This window comes from Garra rufa, chromosome 11 (genome assembly GCF_049309525.1).
Source record: "Garra rufa chromosome 11, GarRuf1.0, whole genome shotgun sequence".
In the NCBI taxonomy this organism is placed as follows: domain Eukaryota; kingdom Metazoa; phylum Chordata; class Actinopteri; order Cypriniformes; family Cyprinidae; genus Garra; species Garra rufa.
This window is the reverse complement of record NC_133371.1, coordinates 27,808,253-27,827,510: the sequence shown is the minus strand read 5'-3', so window position 1 is coordinate 27,827,510 and position 19,258 is coordinate 27,808,253. Positions and strand designations below refer to the sequence as shown.

General features: G+C 35.4%; 1 protein-coding gene across 1 annotated transcript in view; it reads left to right on the top strand.

Annotated features, from left to right (window-relative positions):
* The window catches only part of LOC141345465 (ras-specific guanine nucleotide-releasing factor 1), a 69,114-nt gene that overhangs the window by 26,621 nt on the left and 23,235 nt on the right, over positions 1–19,258 (top strand). Inside the window, exons 4-14 of the mRNA XM_073850317.1 lie at positions 703–795; positions 2,877–3,130; positions 5,891–5,970; positions 6,113–6,306; positions 6,680–6,789; positions 8,946–9,064; positions 9,602–9,762; positions 15,951–16,014; positions 16,235–16,377; positions 16,515–16,597; positions 17,830–18,078. Coding sequence (XP_073706418.1) covers positions 703–795; positions 2,877–3,130; positions 5,891–5,970; positions 6,113–6,306; positions 6,680–6,789; positions 8,946–9,064; positions 9,602–9,762; positions 15,951–16,014; positions 16,235–16,377; positions 16,515–16,597; positions 17,830–18,078 — 1,550 coding nt within the window. The remainder of the gene's footprint in view (positions 1–702; positions 796–2,876; positions 3,131–5,890; positions 5,971–6,112; positions 6,307–6,679; positions 6,790–8,945; positions 9,065–9,601; positions 9,763–15,950; positions 16,015–16,234; positions 16,378–16,514; positions 16,598–17,829; positions 18,079–19,258) is intronic.

Here is a 19,258-nt window from a genome sequence, read left to right as displayed (position 1 = left end):
TAAAATTGACGTATACATGAAAAACTAGTCTGTCCCTCTGATCGACTAGTCAGTTGTTGAATGACTAGTCAATCATCGTGACCCATATTACATGCTCATTTCTTTTCTGAAAAGAAAAATGGTAGAGAGAATGAAAAGTGGTGTGAGAAGCATTTGGTTTTCAAGAGCTTTCTCCAGACTACTTTGCACTTCACTTTGCATCTCTGCTCATAAAAACGGCTCTCCAGGAGAACTATGATCCCTGCTGTATTCTTCATCAGCCAGATCAAATAGTCATTTTACTTTAAAGTGCAAATGGAGCTGGCTGTATGAAATGGTGCGCTGAATATGCATGACCCCAGATGTATTGTGTGCGTCGCATCCTTGGTCCGCAGCATAATAAACTCTTTCAGTCCGCATCCAATAAATGGAGCACTCACCTTCAGACTGTGCTGGCCAGCTCCCGTCTCTTTTGTGTCCCCAACGTTTCCCTTTCAAATTGCAGGGCCATGTAATAATTTGAAAGTTTGTGCACCCTAAGCATCGGAAATCACCCGAGTGGCATCTGAGAGCTTTGATAGGGCGAGTGTTTGTGCCACACTGTGCTGGCACTGATTTGGCCTGACTCAATCACTTTGTCAGCATGCTGGGAAGTAGTGAGGGAAGGAACTTTTTTGCAAAGGAAGTGTTGACTCTGCCATTTTTATCTCTGTTTTGTCGCAGATTGCAGCAATGCTCAAAGACAATGAGAAGATCCAGTCGAATCCCACCACTGCACCTAGTGATGATGATTCAGAAATCAAGAAAATCAAGAAAGTAAGACTTTGGCTTTTGAAAATCTAGCAAGCTGCCTACATTGGTAGCATCCTAACTGTCGTTGAACCTCATAAGTGACTGATTTATATTATTATTATTTATTTTTAATTAGGTATCATTTTGTTTTGTGGACAATATGTATCTACTATGTGAAATATATAGAAGTCTGTTTCCAACATTGAATTTAAAAAAGGTAATTGTGTAAATGTTTAAAAAAAATCGCAATTGATTGTGTGATACAAATTCTAAAACAATTCTGATTTATCACACAATTTTGAGAAAAAAGTCAGAATTGCAAGATATAAACTCTCCTTTGAGACAAAAAAGTCAGAACTGTGAGTTTTTATCTGGCCATTTTGACATTATTTCTCGTAATTGAGATTGTATTACACAATTATGAAAAAAAAACTCAGAATTGTAACCTTATATCACACAATTCTGACTTTATTTCTCGCAATTGTGAGTTTATATCACACAATTCTGAGATTAAGACTTGCAATTTTGACTTTTTTTTCTCAGATTTGTGGTATAAACTCGCAATTAAGAGAAAAAAAAGATTATATCCTGCGATTTTGACTTTATAATACACAATTGCAAGATATAATCTTTTTTTTCTCTTAATTGCGAGTTTATACCACAAATCTGAGAAAAAAAAGTCAAAATTGCAAGTCTTAATCTCAGAATTGTGTGATATAAACTCACAATTGCGAGAAATTGTGAGATATAAACTCAAAAGTCTTTTTTTTTTTCATTCAGAGCTTGACTATAACTCAAGTTTATGTCTCACAACTCTGGGAAAAAAAGTTTGAATCCCCAGAAAAAAAGTCAGAATTCTGAGAACTCACATTTGCAAGTCCAAATTGCGCATTTTATATCTCGAGTTTATATCTCGCTATTTGGACTTAATAACTCGCAATTGTGAATTTATGTCACACAATTCTGAGAAAAAAAAGGTCATAACTATGAGTTTATATCTCAAAATTCTGACTTTATAACTTGCATTTGCTAGTTTATATCAAGCGGCAACCTCCCGCTCTCTCTATTGAAACCAACACGGAAGTGGTTTAAACTGCAATTCATCGACTGGCCGCTAGAGACTGGCTGCAAAAGGGAGTCAATCCCATAGATGCCCCATGTTAAAATGCCCAACTTCACAGCAGAAGAAAATATATTTTCAGCCTGGTACAAAAAGTGGTTTTGGTCTATATAGCTAATTTCACCCTTAATGTCAACTGTGAGGGGGGTGAATTTGTTTATAACTCATCTGTTTAACTTATATTAAGCCTTAAAGTTCTGCATAATTAAGGGCATGGCCACTTGAGTGACAGGGGGATTGCTGCTGTTGTCACCACTGTCGTTCTAGGAGGATGCTGTTTCAGCAACCAGCTCCACCCACGTCCCGCCTCTTTGCCCATTTTCGATTATCCGGGAGTGACGCGCGGTGACGCGATTCCAAGATGGCGACGGCCAAATCCCGCCTACTATAGGCTTCAAAATCACTCTTCAGAAACCTACGTGTGACGTCACGGACACTACGTCCATATTTTTTACAGTCTATGTTTTATATCCTATTTCTGAGAAAAAAAGCCAGAATTGGGAAATGAAAACAACTGCGAGGGAAAAAGTAAGAATTGGGAGATAAAAAGGTCACGATTACCTTTTTTTAATTTTTTTTATTCAGTGGCAGAAATGGGCTTCCATGGAAATTGCTTATTTACGACAGTAGATTCTGCAAGGTGTGCTGTATGAAAACTTACAGTATGACCACAATTCTATATTGTATGAAATCATCAATATTTCTATGGGTCATTTTCAGTATTGAATAAAATAGAAAATAATAATAAATAAGGAATTTTTTATATATATATTTAAATATTTATAACCACTCTTGAAGGGAGCTATTAAGTTTCCTAAATTGCAAAACAAATGTCACGATGTAAACGTAACTGTGATGGCATAAAATGACGCTAGGTTTTGGAACAGAGCAAGTGTCTTATGTTTCATAACTGGTCAAGATATTTTTTAATGAGTGGTCAAGTTCTATTGGTTTTATTAATTGAATCTTATTAATGCTGCTCTAGGTGCAAAGCTTCTTAAGGGGATGGATGTGTCGGCGAAAGTGGAAGACCATCATTCAGGACTACATCCGTTCGCCACATGCAGAGAGCATGAGAAAGAGGAACCAAGTTGTCTTCAGCATGCTGGAAGCAGAGGCCGAGTATGTCCAACAGCTCCACATCCTTGTCAACAACTTCTTGAGACCGCTTCGCATGGCTGCCAGTTCCAAGAAACCACCCATAACACATGATGATGTCAGCAGCATATTCCTCAACAGGTAAACACCAGTTTCAACTAGAAATAACCTGCATTCGTAGCAGGAGAAATATTTCAAATGAGTTAATTTAGATGGAAAATTGAGTGTATTGATGTCTTTCCGTGGTTGAAATAAAATATGTTCTGATGTTCATTCTTGTTATTTTGTGCTTTAAGTAAAGACGATCGGTTCAGGTGTCAGTTGATCTAATAAGGCAATACAGTGATCTCTCAAGACACATTAACGAGCCACAAAAAGGTGTTTCTTTAGTACTGACCTGAATAAGTTATTTCACATAAAAAAAGTTTACATATAGTCCACAAGAGAACATAATAGTTGAATTAATAAAAATGACCCCGTTCAAAAGTTTACAAAAACTTGATTCTAAATACTGTGTTGTTACCTGAATGGTCCGCAGCTGTTTTTTTTTTGTTTGTTTGTTTTTTAGTGATAATTGTTCATGTATGATTTTGAGATCCGTTTTTTCACACGGAGGACAACTCATATGCAACTATTACAGAAGGTTCAAATGCTCACTGATGCTCCAGAAGGAAAAATTATGCATTTAGAGCCAGGGGATGAAAACTTTTGAACGTAATGAAGATGTGTACATTTTTCTTATTTTGCCTAAATATCATATTTTTTCATTTAGTACTGCCCTTCAGAAGCTACAGAAGATACTTACACGTTTTCCAGAAGACATAAGTTAAATTTACCCTGATCTTCAAATTCAAAAAGCACCTCTTGATGCATTGTTTTTCCTTCTGAAACATCAGTGAAGGCTTTAACCTTCTGTAATAGTTGCATATGAGTCCCTCAGTTGTCCTCAGTGTGAAAAGATGGATTTTAAAATCATACAGTCATTGTTGTCCAAAGAATTTGTGGGACCTGAAGGATTTTTCTGAAGAGCAGCGGGCAGTTTTAACTGTTCAGGACAAACAAGGGACTCATGAACAACTATCACTAAACAAACAAAAAACATCTGTGGATCATTCGAGTATTAAAGGGTCCCATATTGTCAAAATCGAAATTTCCTGGCTTTTTTCATGATAACTGAGGTCTAGGGGCTATGTAACTACCATATGAGTTTCAAAACAGTCAATCCACAGTAAACTGCACACAGCCTGCTTTAAGTAGCTGTTCATTTTCACGAGCCACTGTGACTTCCGTAACGATGTGACGTCCGATCTACTCAGTCACCGCCTTCAGTCACCACCCCCAGCACCAATCATGTCCCACCCTCCTTTTGTCAAACCCCGAACACCATTCCATTGCTAAACAACAACAACACGAAAACAAGTCGAGAAAACCCTGTTCAGTCGACAGATGTCGAAACTACATCATTGCACAGGCTTCCGAACAACGTGAATATAAGAGACCACTGGCACGTCAACTTCAGCCTCTTTCACACAGCGATTCCGGTAAATACACGGATAATTTTTCCCATGATTTGTTCCGGAGTTGTTTAATTTGGTTCATTCACAGTTGTTTTCCGGAATCTGTACGTGCTTTACACACAACCCATAAAGACATGTGACATTTGGATGTGAGATGTAATGCGACGCGTACATTTCACTGAACTTAAACTAACCTGACAAACAATCTGTGCTTCTGCGCTGATAGTGAGGAGCTCCCTGATCGCTGCTTCATTCCACTTTGCACGTACTTTTTCTTCGTGAAGAGTCGCATGATAACGTGCATCTTCACTACAACACTGCCTTTATGGTTCTGGCTTTTGTTCACACAGCGCTCGTTCCCGTAATTTTCCGGAATCAGCGCGCATTGTGAAAGGGGCTTTACTAAAGCAACAGTTATGTAGCTTACTGCATTCAGTGTTTGAAAAAGAAAAAAACATTAATGATCATTTTGAAATATCCTGTTGAGTTCCACCAAGCCACAGCAGGCTAGTCTCTGGGCTAGGCTACAGCATACATGACCGTAGTTACTTGTCGTTGGCCTGGCTGTGTGACACTCAGAAAACAGCAGGCCAATCAGAAGAGAGGCTCATGAATATTAATTAGATGGGCCAAAATCGACCTGTTCTTGACAAAGCTCCTAAAAAAGGAGCTGTAAAAATATATTGAGATGGATTTTGGCACTTATACCCCAAATATATATTCTTAAGGACATCAACAACTAAAAAAAAACTCCAGAAATGTGTGCAATATGGGACCTTTAAAAATCAAGTGTATGTAAACTTTTGAACGGGTCATTTTAATAAATTCAACTATTATTTTCTCTTGTGGACTATATGTAAACCTATTTTATGTGAAATTCTTATTCAGGTCAGTACTAAATAAAAAATAACATGCATTTGTATTAGGGATGCACCGATCCGTATCGGCCGATCACTTGCGCGTTTTGTCAGTAAAGCCGGTTCTGTAATCAGCGGTAAATGCCATCAGGTGCGTGATTTCACGTTGAGCCGTATATACTACACACAGCCGTTGTTCACTGACGAGCTGCGCACATTCACACTGATAATGAACATTGATTTGCGCCTGATTGCACCTGATGGCATTTACCGCTGATTACAGAACCGGCTTTACTGACAAAACGCGCAAGCATGATCGGCCGATTCGGATCGGTGCATCCCTAATTTGTATGATCCCCCTTATTTTAGTAAAATAATTAACATTTAGTAGATTTTTTAAACGATTTTTTTCTGTGTGTTTGTTTATATAAATGCTGCCCTGGTGAGCATACAGAAAACATTTTAAAAATCTTACAGGAACAATTAAACGCTTACGTTGTTGTTTACATGTCCTGTTTGTTTTGCAGCGAAACCATAATGTTTCTGCATCAGATATTCTACCAAGGGTTGAAAGCTCGAATAGCAAGCTGGCCAACATTAGTCCTGGGTGAGTGCACTGCCAGAGTGTTTGGCAACCAACAGCAAAGAACATTCTGTAGACCCCTCAAACTGCAAGCTAGCTTTTTCAAAAGCTGCCACAGATCTGAGGCCCAATCGCACTGACTTTGATCTTCCTTCCTGTCCTTCAGCCGACCTATTTGACATCCTTTTGCCCATGCTGAACATCTACCAGGAGTTTGTACGCAACCACCAGTACAGTTTGCAGATCTTGGCCCACTGCAAGCAGAACCGCGACTTCGACAAGCTGCTTAAACAGTATGAAGCCAAGCCTGACTGTGAGGAGCGCACGCTGGAGACGTTCCTCACTTACCCCATGTTCCAGGTGACCATCATTTTTCATGCAGGCTTTTATTTTAACACGGTGTGCTTTTTTAGTCCCTTAAAATGATGTTTTCTAGTGTATTTTGGTCCATAATAGCTTTTTTCTGATACGGTAAGCAGTTTTCATGTAATCTAGACTAGCAAGGTCTACTTTGGGCTTTGCAGCGTTGGTAATAAATGTGCTGATGAGTGATAGAGCTCCCCTCTAAGCCTTCTCTGCAAGAATACAGTGCACACAGCGAAGTTTTGTTTGAATTTCCATGCGTGCACATGACTAAGTGTGGATATGATGAGTGTGTTTGTAGCAGAAGGCAAAAAAAAATCGAAAACTACCCTCCTGTCTGACATTATGACATGTGTTTCTTGTCTGGCAGATTCCTCGTTACATACTGACCCTCCATGAGCTGTTAGCGCACACACCACACGAGCATGTGGAGAGAAACAGCTTGGATTATGCCAAGTCAAAGCTGGAAGAGCTTTCCAGGTACATCACAATGTGCCTCCAGCACACCCTTCCATGACCATGTGTCAACATTGCTATGTCATTTCTCACTACTCACAGGTTATGGGCCTCATTCATGAAAAAGAAGAATGATGCTGTAAATCGTTCCTAAAACCAGATTGTCGAATCAAATCATTTGGTAAATGCTATATCTGAAGTTAAAGAGTGTAATTTCCTACCACTATTGGCACCAAATGGATCTGCAGTCTGTTTGCGCAACCCGACTGCACTGAACATAATACCATGGCGCCAGTTTGAGGCAGGACTATTTGTTTGTCCAAGGGTTTTTTCAGTGGTTTTCAAAGTGTTTTATAATTTTAGTTTATTTAGTGTTTTATTTATCATTATCATTTAAGTGACATTTTCTTAAATTTACCATATTGTTATTGCGTCTAAAATTAAAAATAATTAGTGGCCATTTTTATTCGATTTTGCATATTTTTGGAGACAGGAAATAATTTTTTTTTAAATAATAATATAATAAAACACAACATAATGTAATATAATACAATGTAATATTATATGATATAATATAGTGATTTTTGAGACATGAAAATATAGTTTTAAATATAATATGTTTTAAATTATTGATTCAAATATGTAATATACAAATATGCGATAAATCTTTTTTCATTTTATGGTTTGGAGTCAGAAAAATTTAGTTTAAAATATATTTATATACTTTATTTTAAAATACATAAGTATGCAATATATAAATTGATCAAAATAATTTGTGGCCACTTTCATTTGAGTTTACTTATTTTTGGAGACATGAAAATATAATTTTAAATAATATAGTATAATAATTTTAGTTATTTAATAGAGTTTTAAATATAATAATATAATATGTTTTACATTATTTATCAAAATATGTAATATACAAATTAATAAAATAATTTTGTGGCCATTTTATTTGATTTAAGTTCTTTCTGGAGACCTGAAAATATAGTTTTATATATAATAGTATATGCTTTAAAGTATTCATTAAAATATGTAATATACAAATTTATACAATTAATTTTTGGCCATTATTATTTGATTTTAGTTTTTTTTTAGTTTATTAGTTTACTAGTTTTTAGTTATTGATTTTTTTTTTTTTTTTGAAGACATGAAAATATAGTTGTAAATATAATATATACAAATTGTATTTATGTAAATTATGCAAATATACAAATTAATAAAATTATAATTTGTAGCCTTTTTTTGGTTTTTTTGAGACATAAAAATATAGATTTCAATATAGTAATTATTTATTAAAATATGAAATGAAAATATAGTTGTAAATATAATATATAAAAATTGTATTTATGTAAATTATGTAAATATACAAATTAATAAAATTATAATTTGTAGCCTTTTTTGAGACATAAAAATATAGATTTCAATATAGTAATTATTTATTAAAATATGAAATATACAAATTAATAAAAGTAATTTGTGGCAATTTGTATTTGATTTCAGTTCATTTTGGAGACGTAAAAATATTGTTTTAAATATATTAATATAAAATGTTTTAAATTATTTATTAAAATATGTAATATACAGATTAATACAATTAATTTGTGACCATTATTATTTGATTTTAATTCTTTAATTCTTTTTCATTTTTATTAAATTATGTCATATACAAATTGGGGGGGGGGGGGTTAGACATAAAAATATGAATTTCTGTATAATAATATAAAATGAACATAATATAATTAATTTGTACCCATTTATATTTTATTTTAGTTATTTTTGGAGAGATGAAAATCTGTAAAAAAAATATGTAATATACAAATTAAATAAATACATTTGTGGCCGTTTAATTAGATTTTATGTAGTTTGGAGTCGTGAAAATTTAGTTAAAAATATATGAATATACTATATTTTAAAATACAGCATAATATGCAGTATATTAATTGATAAAATTAGTATCAAAATCAAAATTCTCACAGATTAATTTTAGTTTCAGTGAAATAAAAAAACATCACACTGGTTTTTCACTTTCATTCAGTGTTTCAGTCATTTTTTCCCATTTATTTATAATAATTTTTTTTAATTTAACAGTAATATCACTGTTTAAAAAACATTTGCAAATATCTATGTTATTAAAAAGGTTTTACAGCTGTGAGTGCTAAAATATTGTACCTCCACAGAATCATGCACGATGAGGTTAGCGAGACGGAGAACATTAGGAAGAACCTCGCTATCGAGCGTATGATCGTGGAGGGCTGTGAGATTCTCCTAGACACCAGCCAGACCTTTGTGAGACAAGGTGAACTCCCAACACACACACAAATCCTCCTGAGCACTCTGCAGAAAGGGGCCACAGATCCCTGATAAGAAGACGCTTGGATTCTCCTTTCCTTCTGTTCTTTTCTGCAAACTGTCACTCTTGTCACCTCTTATTGTCAAGCCCCCCACCTCCCTCTTCTCCCCTTCCCACTCCAAGGCTTTTCTGGGCTGCCCTCTTTTCCCTGCCAGCACAAAGCGGAGCGTTAACTCAAAGGATTGGGCGCCCTAATCCTGCTAGTCTCCGTAGAGCACAGTGTGTTCAAAGACCAGACCAACTCTTTCATTTCCAAGTGTAATCACATTTTTACCAGTCAAACCTGCTGTTGAGCCCGGGATCGGAAATGTCACTGATGCGCCGCAGGATACGAAGACGCGAGGAAACTGATAAGAGTCTGATGATAAGAACATATGTCAATCCAGTATTTCCCCCTGTGCTGGCGTAGTATTTGTCTGCTCTGCGTTTCCTAGATTTACCTGCAGAGCTAACGCATCCTGCCTCTACATGCATGTTTTTCAGGATCTCTGATACAAGTGCCCATGAGCGAGAAGGGCAAGATCACCCGTGGACGACTGGGCTCTCTGTCTCTGAAGAAGGAGGGAGAGAGGCAGTGTTTCCTCTTCTCCAAACATCTGATTATCTGCACTCGAGGCTCCGGAGGAAAGCTGCACCTCACCAAGGTGAAGCCTTATGCACTTCATTAATACGCAATCTCAAAAAGTACACACTAGGATGAGGTGGTATGAAGATATGTATTGTAGGACTGTTGCTGTTTCAGCACATATTTTTCATTATTTTGTTTTCATTCTTAGGAGAATGAAAGTAGTATGAGGTTATCAAAGTACTTGAAGTAACTTCTCTTAGATTTGTTAGATTTTTACTTAAGTTGCAGAAATAGACATTGTAAGTAAAATATAATAAAATAATGATGAAAATCATCTAAAATTAATAGAGTAAAAGAAAATATGAAATGATCTATTATTATTATTATTATTATTATTATTATTATTATTATTATTTTATTTCCAAGTGCCAATGCACATTTAGAAAAAAATATATATAATTATTATTATTTATTTATTTATTTATTTATTTATTTATTTATTTATTTATTTATTATTATTATTATTATTATTATTATTATGCCACATGGAATAATTATGTATATATATATATATAACATCAGATTAATAGTCTATAATTATAGTAATAATAATAATAATAATAATTTAAGTATGCTAAATAGGCATTGCCACATGGAAATGAAAGAATACAATATTAATTATCTTATTAATCAATTAAATAACAACAACAATAAATTATGGTAAATATAATACAATTATGCTAAATATGCATTGTCACTTGAAAATAAATAAATAAATAATAGATTATGAATTATCTTATAATAATAATAAGAAGAATAAAATTATGCTAATTATAATAGTAATATTATAGTATAACATTCAAAAAATATTTTTGAGATTAAGTAACTTTTATTAGATTTGATAAGATTTTAATTCACTTTGCCAAATGGAAAGAATAGAAGAAGAAGAAGAAGGAGAAGAAGAGAATTGTGCTAAATAGGCATTGCCAGTTTGAAATAAAATAATAAATAATAGAATATTAATTATCTTATTAATCAATTAAATAACAACAGCAACAACAATCATAACTAGAAGTTAAAGTTCGATAACAAACTTTAAATGTTGGCTTGGAGAGCCAACCCTGGCAGCGTTTGAGGCAAAAGAGCCAGAGCACTTGTGTGTCCGGCGTTCTCGAGCTGCCCCGCTGCGAAAATGTGCCCTTGCTATTTCATATTCTAATAAAAATGCCTACTAGGCTATGACAACAGGTTCAACAGAGTTGGCTAGCTGGATGTGAAATAATTATTTTACTGTTTTATATGCTTTTAATTTTTTGCCCTGTTTGCTATTTCAAAGTGCTGTGATCTAAATGAAACACTGTAAAAATAGTCTTTGAATTGAGATCTTGAGGATTAGTTATCCTGTGGCGCCCTCTTGTGGACAACATTACCATTATTGCCTTCATCTCTGAATCATATTGACATTGCATAGTTTTCATTATATATTGATTCTTGTTAGAGCAATAAATAAATGCATACATACATACATACATAAAAGAAGCCAAGACAAATTACCGATTTTCTGTTTTTTAAGGAGTAACACTGAAGACAGAAAGCAGAATGCGGTCGCTTTAATGTTGAAATCCAATATAATGATCCACATCTGATTTATTTCTCAACAGTTTATGTTCACTTGAGACGTAAACAACTGTTTTCGATTATATTCGTTAAGCTATTATGATCTTGTCTGTGTTTATCCGAGAGAAGCCTTTGTTATTGGCAGAAACGAGGATTAATGCAGTTCGGAAAGCGTGCGCCAAAGCCACGACGCGTTGCTGTGCAGTTGAGCACTAAAGCACAAATAAGCAAACATATGACCTTTTTAATACATGACCCTACTATTATTATGTTGAATCGCTGGAGTGTTTGTATTTAAATGGCTTTAAAAGACGTTCAAATTATGTCTTTGTGAACACGGACGAAGAAATGGCAGTTGTGACGCCCATGTTAGTTAAACACATGAAACAGCTCATTTGCTCAGTTTGCAAATGTTCTTCTATTTTTATTGTGTACAATCGCTGGAGTGTTTTTATTTAAATGCTTTTAAAAGACGTTCAGTCATGTATAGTTCGCAGACGGGGAGCTCATGTCTGTATAACACACTCGCTGAAGACAGCGCTTTAAGTTTGAAATTAAACAGCTCACAAACGCCTGAATTTATGTCTTGATGTGTTCTAATGGGTGGATTGACTTAAATCGCTGGAATATTTGAATTTTAAAGCCGGTTAGTTTCGTGCAAATTATGTAGTTTTGTGGGCACGTACACAGAATTTACGCGCTGAAGGAGAGCTTTCGGTTTGAAATAAAACAGCTCGCAAACAGCTGAATTTAGCTCTTGATGTGTTCTTATGGGTAGATGGAATGAAAGCGCTGGAATATCATAATTTTAAGGGCGGTATAATGCGTGCAAATTAGTTTTGTGAGCACGTATGCGCTGAAGGCAAAAGTGAAAGTAGGTAAGACGTCACTGACCCGCCTCTTGAGTGGAGTGGGATTGCACCTTTAGAAGGGGCATTTTTTTCTCAGCCAATCAGGGTTCGAAATTAACACCCGCCAACCCGCCAAATGTGGGTTAAAAATCATTTTGGCGGGTATTGTTGAAAACTTACCAGCCAGTTTGGCCGGTGATGCTTGAGCCAATCATGCAAATCATGTCAGAGACGCTCTGGGTCGTTTGTCCCCTGGACTAACCATTATTGTTTAGTGCGAGTGCCGCATGCTGTAATATGAGCAGTCATTATTCCGTCGTCTCCCGAGTGCTGATAGCGCTCGTGTGCAGGTGATACCTGAACTGCACACATTGCTATCTGGATTTAAACTAAACTCATTTAAAGGTCCCATATCGTCAAAATTAAAATTTCCTGGCTTTTTTCATGATAACTGAGGTCTAGGGGCTATCTAACTACCATATGAGTTTCAAAACAGTCAATCCACAGTAAACTGCACACAGCCTGCTTAAAGTAGCTGTTCATTTTCACGAGCAGCTGTGACTTCCGTAACGATGTGACGTCCGATCGACTCAAGTCACCGCCTTCAGTCACAAACCAACGTCCCACCCTCCTTTTGTCAAACCCCCAGACAACAACGCATCCATTCCATTGAGCAACAACAACAGGAAAACAAGTTGAGAAAACCCTGTTCAGTCGATAGATGTCAAGCTACGATCATTACACAGGCTTCAGAACAACGTGAATATAAGAGACCAGCGGCACGTCAACTTCAGCCTCTTTCACACAGCGATTCCGGTAAATACACGCATAATGTGTCCCACGATTTGTTCCGGAATTGTTTAATTTGGTTAATTCACAGTTGTTTTCCGGAATCTGTGCTTGCTTTACACACAAACCATAAAGACATGTGACGTTTGGATGTGAGATGTAATGCGACGCGTACGTTTCACTAAACTGAAACTAACCTGAACAAACTGTGCTTCAGCGCTGATAGTGAGGAGCTGGCTCTGCCTGATGATCGCTGCTTCATTCCACTTTGCACGTAACGTTATTTATTTTTCGTTGTGAAGAGTCGCTTGATAACGTGCATCATTACTACAACACTGCCTTTAGGTTCTGGCTTTGGTTCACACAGTTCCCGTAATTTTCCAGAATCAGCGCGCATTGTGAAAGGGGCTTTACTAAAGCAACAGTTATGTAGCCTACTGCATTCGGTGTTTGTAAAAGAAAAAACATTAATGATCATTCTAGAATATCCTGTTGAGTATCAGCTCTCTCTATTGCTCTGAGCTCGCTTAGCCTTACAGCATACATGACCGTAGTTACCTGTGATTGGCCTGGTTGTGCGTCACTCAGAAAACAACAGGCCAATCAGAAGAGAGGCTCATGAATATTAATTAGATGGGCCAAAATCGACCTGTTTTTGACAGAGCTCCTAAAAAAGGAGCTGTAAAAATTTATTGAGATGGATTTTGGCACTTATACCGCAAATATATATTCTTAAGGACATCAACAAATAAAATAAACCTCCAGAAATGTGTACGATATGGGACCTTTAAGCTTTGCAAGTTTCAACATTTAAGAGCCATAAGACGCAAACCCGCGCGCACAGTGAGAAGTGAGAATATCTGTGTGTGCGCGGCTCATCCGAAGCGCGCAAACCCGCGCCGCAGAACGGACTCAAATATTACTCCCGCAGAAATGTTATTTCGTCCTGCTCCCGCCCGTGACATTTATGTTTTGCCCCACTCACGCCCGCAAAAACCTGCATAAAAGTAACCTATACCCCCGCGGGAAAACAGGTGTCTACTTCATCTCTTGGCTGCATGAAACAAACCCTCGACCGCGCTAATGTAAAGGTACGATCAGAGTAATTGTACTAACGAACTCGCGCGTAATGTATGACACTCTTGTATATCGGAGTCTAGGCACGCATAAGTCCGCTATTGATTCACAAACTATTCATGCTTTCGGGGCTCTGATCCATAGTACTTTTGCGTGAAATTTTAAAGTATTTTCGTAGTTGTCAAAATGATTGTTCTGTGAGTGTTTTATAATGAATGCTTAAATGCTTAAAAAATACTCTGAAGTTGTAAAGAATCTCTGAATTAAAGAATTCAGGAGATTTAAATCTGTATATATGTTAAAAAGTTAGAACTGAGCAGAGGGTTTTCTTTTAAATTCAAAAGTATAGTTTTAATTTAAAGTTTGTTTGTTTGAGTTTTTTTTATAACATGCATTAGAAGAATAAAAAGGCAAAACAAATGTTTTGGTTAATAAAAAAAGTTTAAAAATAAACACCTTTAGAGGAAATGTCAGGCACAGGGGGGCCTTTGAATAATTGACCCGAGAAGGAGGTGGGCCCCGGCATAGTTTCTGTACCTAAAAACTAATGTTAGACCTACTTAAAAAAACCCCCGAAAAATCAGTTTATTTTATTGCATCTTTACTCTATTGTATTTACTTGTGCTGTTGCTTCTAGTTAGATAGATTATTCGTATTTCTTTACTTTTAATTTTTTTAAACCGTTGCACCCCTAATTTTCACCACGTAAAAATTTGTCTAATGGAAATTCTGATTGGCTGGTAACTTCAGAAAGTTACCAGCCACTTTGGCTGGTGATCAAAAAAGTTAATTTCGAACCGTGCAGCCAATGTAAGTCTATGAGAAATTTTTCATGTTTAAAAATTTATAATAAATAAACTGTAAGTCTGATCAGTCTAAAAAGATATAGCAATCTCGTGGTCAGGGCCCAGGTCTCTGCCAAGTTTGGGGTTTGTGGCATTAAAGGCCTAGGAGGAGTAGCGTATGGAAAATTTAGTCTCAGAAGAATAATAATAAGTTTAAATAGCATAACAGTATAACAACAACAATAATAATAATAAAATTATGCTAAATATGCATTGCCACTTGGAAATAAATAATAATAATATAATAAATATGAAAGTTATTATATAAATAATAAAATAAATTAATAATAAATCTAGCATGAAATTAATAGACTTTAATAATAATAATATTAATAATAATAACAATATTAATATAATTATGCTAAATAGGCATTGCCACTTGGAAATAAATTAATAAATAATAGAATATGAATTACCTTATTAATTAAATAACAACCACAATAATAATAATAATAAATCATGCTAAATAATATAATATAATTATTCTAAATATGCATTGCCACTTGGAAATACAATTTTGAAGAAATAAAGAAATAAATATTAATTATCTTATATTAATATTAATAGTATTATTAATAATAATAAAATATTAAAAAATTACATTAACAACAATAATAACAATAATAATAATACATGTTTAATTAATGACCAGCATATCATCTTTTTGAAAATATTTGTAAACCTTTTAAACATTTAAATATTTTATTTTACTTTATCTATACACCATGTAGTGCAGTATGAATTGTAATAATTAAAATTATAATTATAGAGGCATAATTCAAATAAATATTTTTTGGGGAAAAAATGGTTATTTATTTACATTGTTCCTGAATTTCTCAGAGGATTTTTGATTGTATCGGGTTCCTTGTTAAACCAGTGAAATGTTATGTTGTGCCCAGAAAATGATGATTACCACCTTTAGCCGACTGTAATTTTACCACATTCAATAATCCACTATTGCTCTTGGTCTTTGGGGAAATTCAAGAAGGAGATCATCACAGTAATCACTGTTTTAGTACGGCCACTATTGATTCTTTGATAGATACTCAGAGCAAGTCTGACTGTTGCTTGTCTCTGGATTTCAGAATGGAGTGGTGTCGCTCATTGACTGCACACTGATAGAGGAACCAGAGGGCACAGATGACGAGTGTACGTATCAAAACTCTTGATTTAATCTTAAATATACCATAAAAGAGGGTTCACATTTGACACTGATAAGAGACTTCTGGACATACCAGCTTTTGAGAAGCATCACTCGCCTCTGATATTGGCATGTTATGGAAGTAGATCCAACCACTAATCTAATCACAACAGAACTTAACTAGACTTATTCCAGAGGATCACAAGGTTTTCGTTTTTTTCTCTTCAGCCAAGTCAGACAAGAGCGGTCAAGACATGGAGCACCTGGATTTTAAGATTGTGGTGGAGCCCAAAGACAGCCAGTCCTTCACCATCATCCTGGTGGCCTCTTCACGGCAAGAGAAGTCAGCTTGGACCAGTGACATCAGCCAGGCACGTCTGCTCACATCAGATAACATGAGTGATCCACGCAGCCTTGGGCAAGACATTCGCCTTTTACTCACGTCCTGTGGTTCAAATACTGTCCTCACGCTCTTTTCTCTCTTTCTCTTGCTCACTCTTTACTACAGTGCATAGATAATATTCGTTGCAATGGTCTGATGATGAACGCCTTTGAGGAGAACTCTAAAGTCACTGTGCCACAGATGATCAAGTAAGCGCTTCTTCTCACACTGGAAGTCACTATGCTTTTCCAACATAGAAATGTCTATAAAACATTTGTTCACAGTCGTACATCAACTTTGTATTTTAGTGGAACTTGACACATTTTGAAAAAGCTTTATAACTCCGAACTTCGTACCGATTGGAAGCTGTATATATGTGCGCTCATGTATTTTTAATGCAATATACTGATATACGTTTACAAAAGTTTACATCCTCCTTTGAGAATCTGTAAAATGTTTGTTGTTTTACCAAAATAAGAGGGATCATACAAAATGCATGTTTTTGTTTATTTAGTACTGACCTAAATAAGATATTTTACATAAAAGATGTTTACATATAGTCCGCAAGAGAAAATATTAGTAGAAAAAATGACCCTATTCAAAAGTTTACATACACTTGATTCCCTGAATGATCCACAGCTGTGTTTTTTGTTTAGTGATAGTTGTTCATGAATTCCTTGTTTGTCCTAAACAGTTAAACTGCCAGCTGTTCTTCAGAAAAATCCTTTAAGTCCCACAAATTCTTTGGTTTTCCAACATTTTTCTGTATTTAAACCTTTTCCAAGAATGACTGTATGATTTTGAGATCCATCTTTTCACACTGAGGACAACTAAAGGACTCATATGCAACTATTACAGAATGTTCAAACGCTCACTGATGCCACAGAAGGAAAAAACATGCATTAAGAGCCGGGGGCTCTATTTGAATTTAAAGATCAGGGTAAATTTAACTTATTTTGTCTTCTGAAGGGCAACTTGTTTCTTTCTTTTTTTTTTTTTTTTTTTTTTTTCCTAAATATTTATTTATTTATTTTTTAGTACTGCCCTTCAGAAGGTACAAAAGACACTTACATGTTTCCCAGAAGACAAAATAAGTTAAATTTACCCTAATAATATCAAATTAACTCTTAACGCATGTTTTTTCCATCTTGAGCATCAGTGAGTGTTTGAATCTTCTGTAATAATTGCATATGAGTCCCTCAGTTGTCATCAGTGTAAAAAGATGGACCTCAGAATCATACAGTCATTGTTGGAAAGGGTTCAAATATACAAAAATGCTGAAAAAGAATTTGTGGGACTTGAAGGCAGTTTGACTTGGCCATATTTCAATTTTTTTTTATCTCTGAAGTTTTTTTTTTAATTTCAAACATGATTATAAAGCTATATAGTGATGCTTTGTAAATATGCAAATCACAACTAGTAATCTGTGTCACGTGTTTAGGTCTGATGCCAGTCTGTACTGTGATGACGTGGATATCCGCTTCAGTAAGATGATGAACTCCTGCAAGGTGTTGCAGATCCGCTATGCCAGCGTGGAACGCCTGCTGGAGAGGTTGACCGACCTGCGCTTCCTCTCCATCGACTTCCTCAACACCTTCCTGCACTCCTACCGTGTGTTCACCAGCGCAGACGTAGTCCTTGACAAACTCATCACCATATACAAGAGGCCTATCAGCGCCATACCAGCCCGGTGAGCCACACTGACTTTATTTTGGAATACAGAAGATGAGATCACAGTTTTTTTGTTGCAAATGGGGCTTGATAACCCAAAACTGAAAATTCTGTCAATAATTACTCACCCTCATGTCATTCCAAGCCTGTAAGACCTTCGTTCATCTTCAGAACACAAATTAAGATATTTTTGATGAAATCCAAGAGCTTTCTGACCCTGCATAAACAGCAACGCAAATGACACGTTCAAGGCCCAGAAAGGTACTAATGACATTGTTAACATAGTCCATTTGTTATCAGTGGATCAAGTGTAATGTTATGAGGCTACAAGAATACCTTTTGTGCACAAAGAAAACAAAAATAAAGACTTTATTCAACAATTTCAATGTCCTTACTATGATGTCCTTACTATCTTTCTGGGTCTTGAATGTGGTAGTTGTGTTGCTGTCTATGCAGGGTCATAATTTTTACTGTCATATGTTCAATGTCACATGATCATATGTCAGATACATTTTAGGTCAAAAGTCAACATACACCTTGCGGAATCTGCAAAATGTTAATTATTTTACCAAAATAAAAGGGATCATATATAGTGCATGCTATTTCTTAATTAGTATAGACCTGAATAAGATATTTAACTTAAAAAACGTTTACCTATAGTCCACAAGAGAAAATAATAGTTGAATTCATAAAAATGAATCCATTCAAAAGTTTACATACACTTGATTCTGAATACTGTGTTGTTACTAAGTGCTTTGCCAAGTGATAGTTGTTCATGAGTGCCTTGTTTGTCCTGAACAGTTAAACTGCCTGTTGTTCTTCAGAAAAATCCTTCAAGTCCCACAAATTCTTTGGTTTTTCAGCATTTTTGTATGTTTGAACCCTTTCCATCAAAGGCTGTATGATTTTGAGATCCATCTTGAGGACAACTGAGGACAACGGAGGGACTCATATGCAACTTACAGAAGGTTCAAACACTAACTGATGTCACAGATGTCACGGTCATTGTTGGAATGGGTTCAAATACACAAAAATGCTGAAAAGCCAAAGAATTTGGAAGGATTTTTCTGAAAAACAGAGGGCAGTTTAACTGTTCAGGACAAACAAGAGACTCATGAACAGCTATCACAAAAACAAACAAAAAAACAGCTCATTCAGGTAACAGCACAGTATTAAGTATCAAGTGTATGTAAACTTTT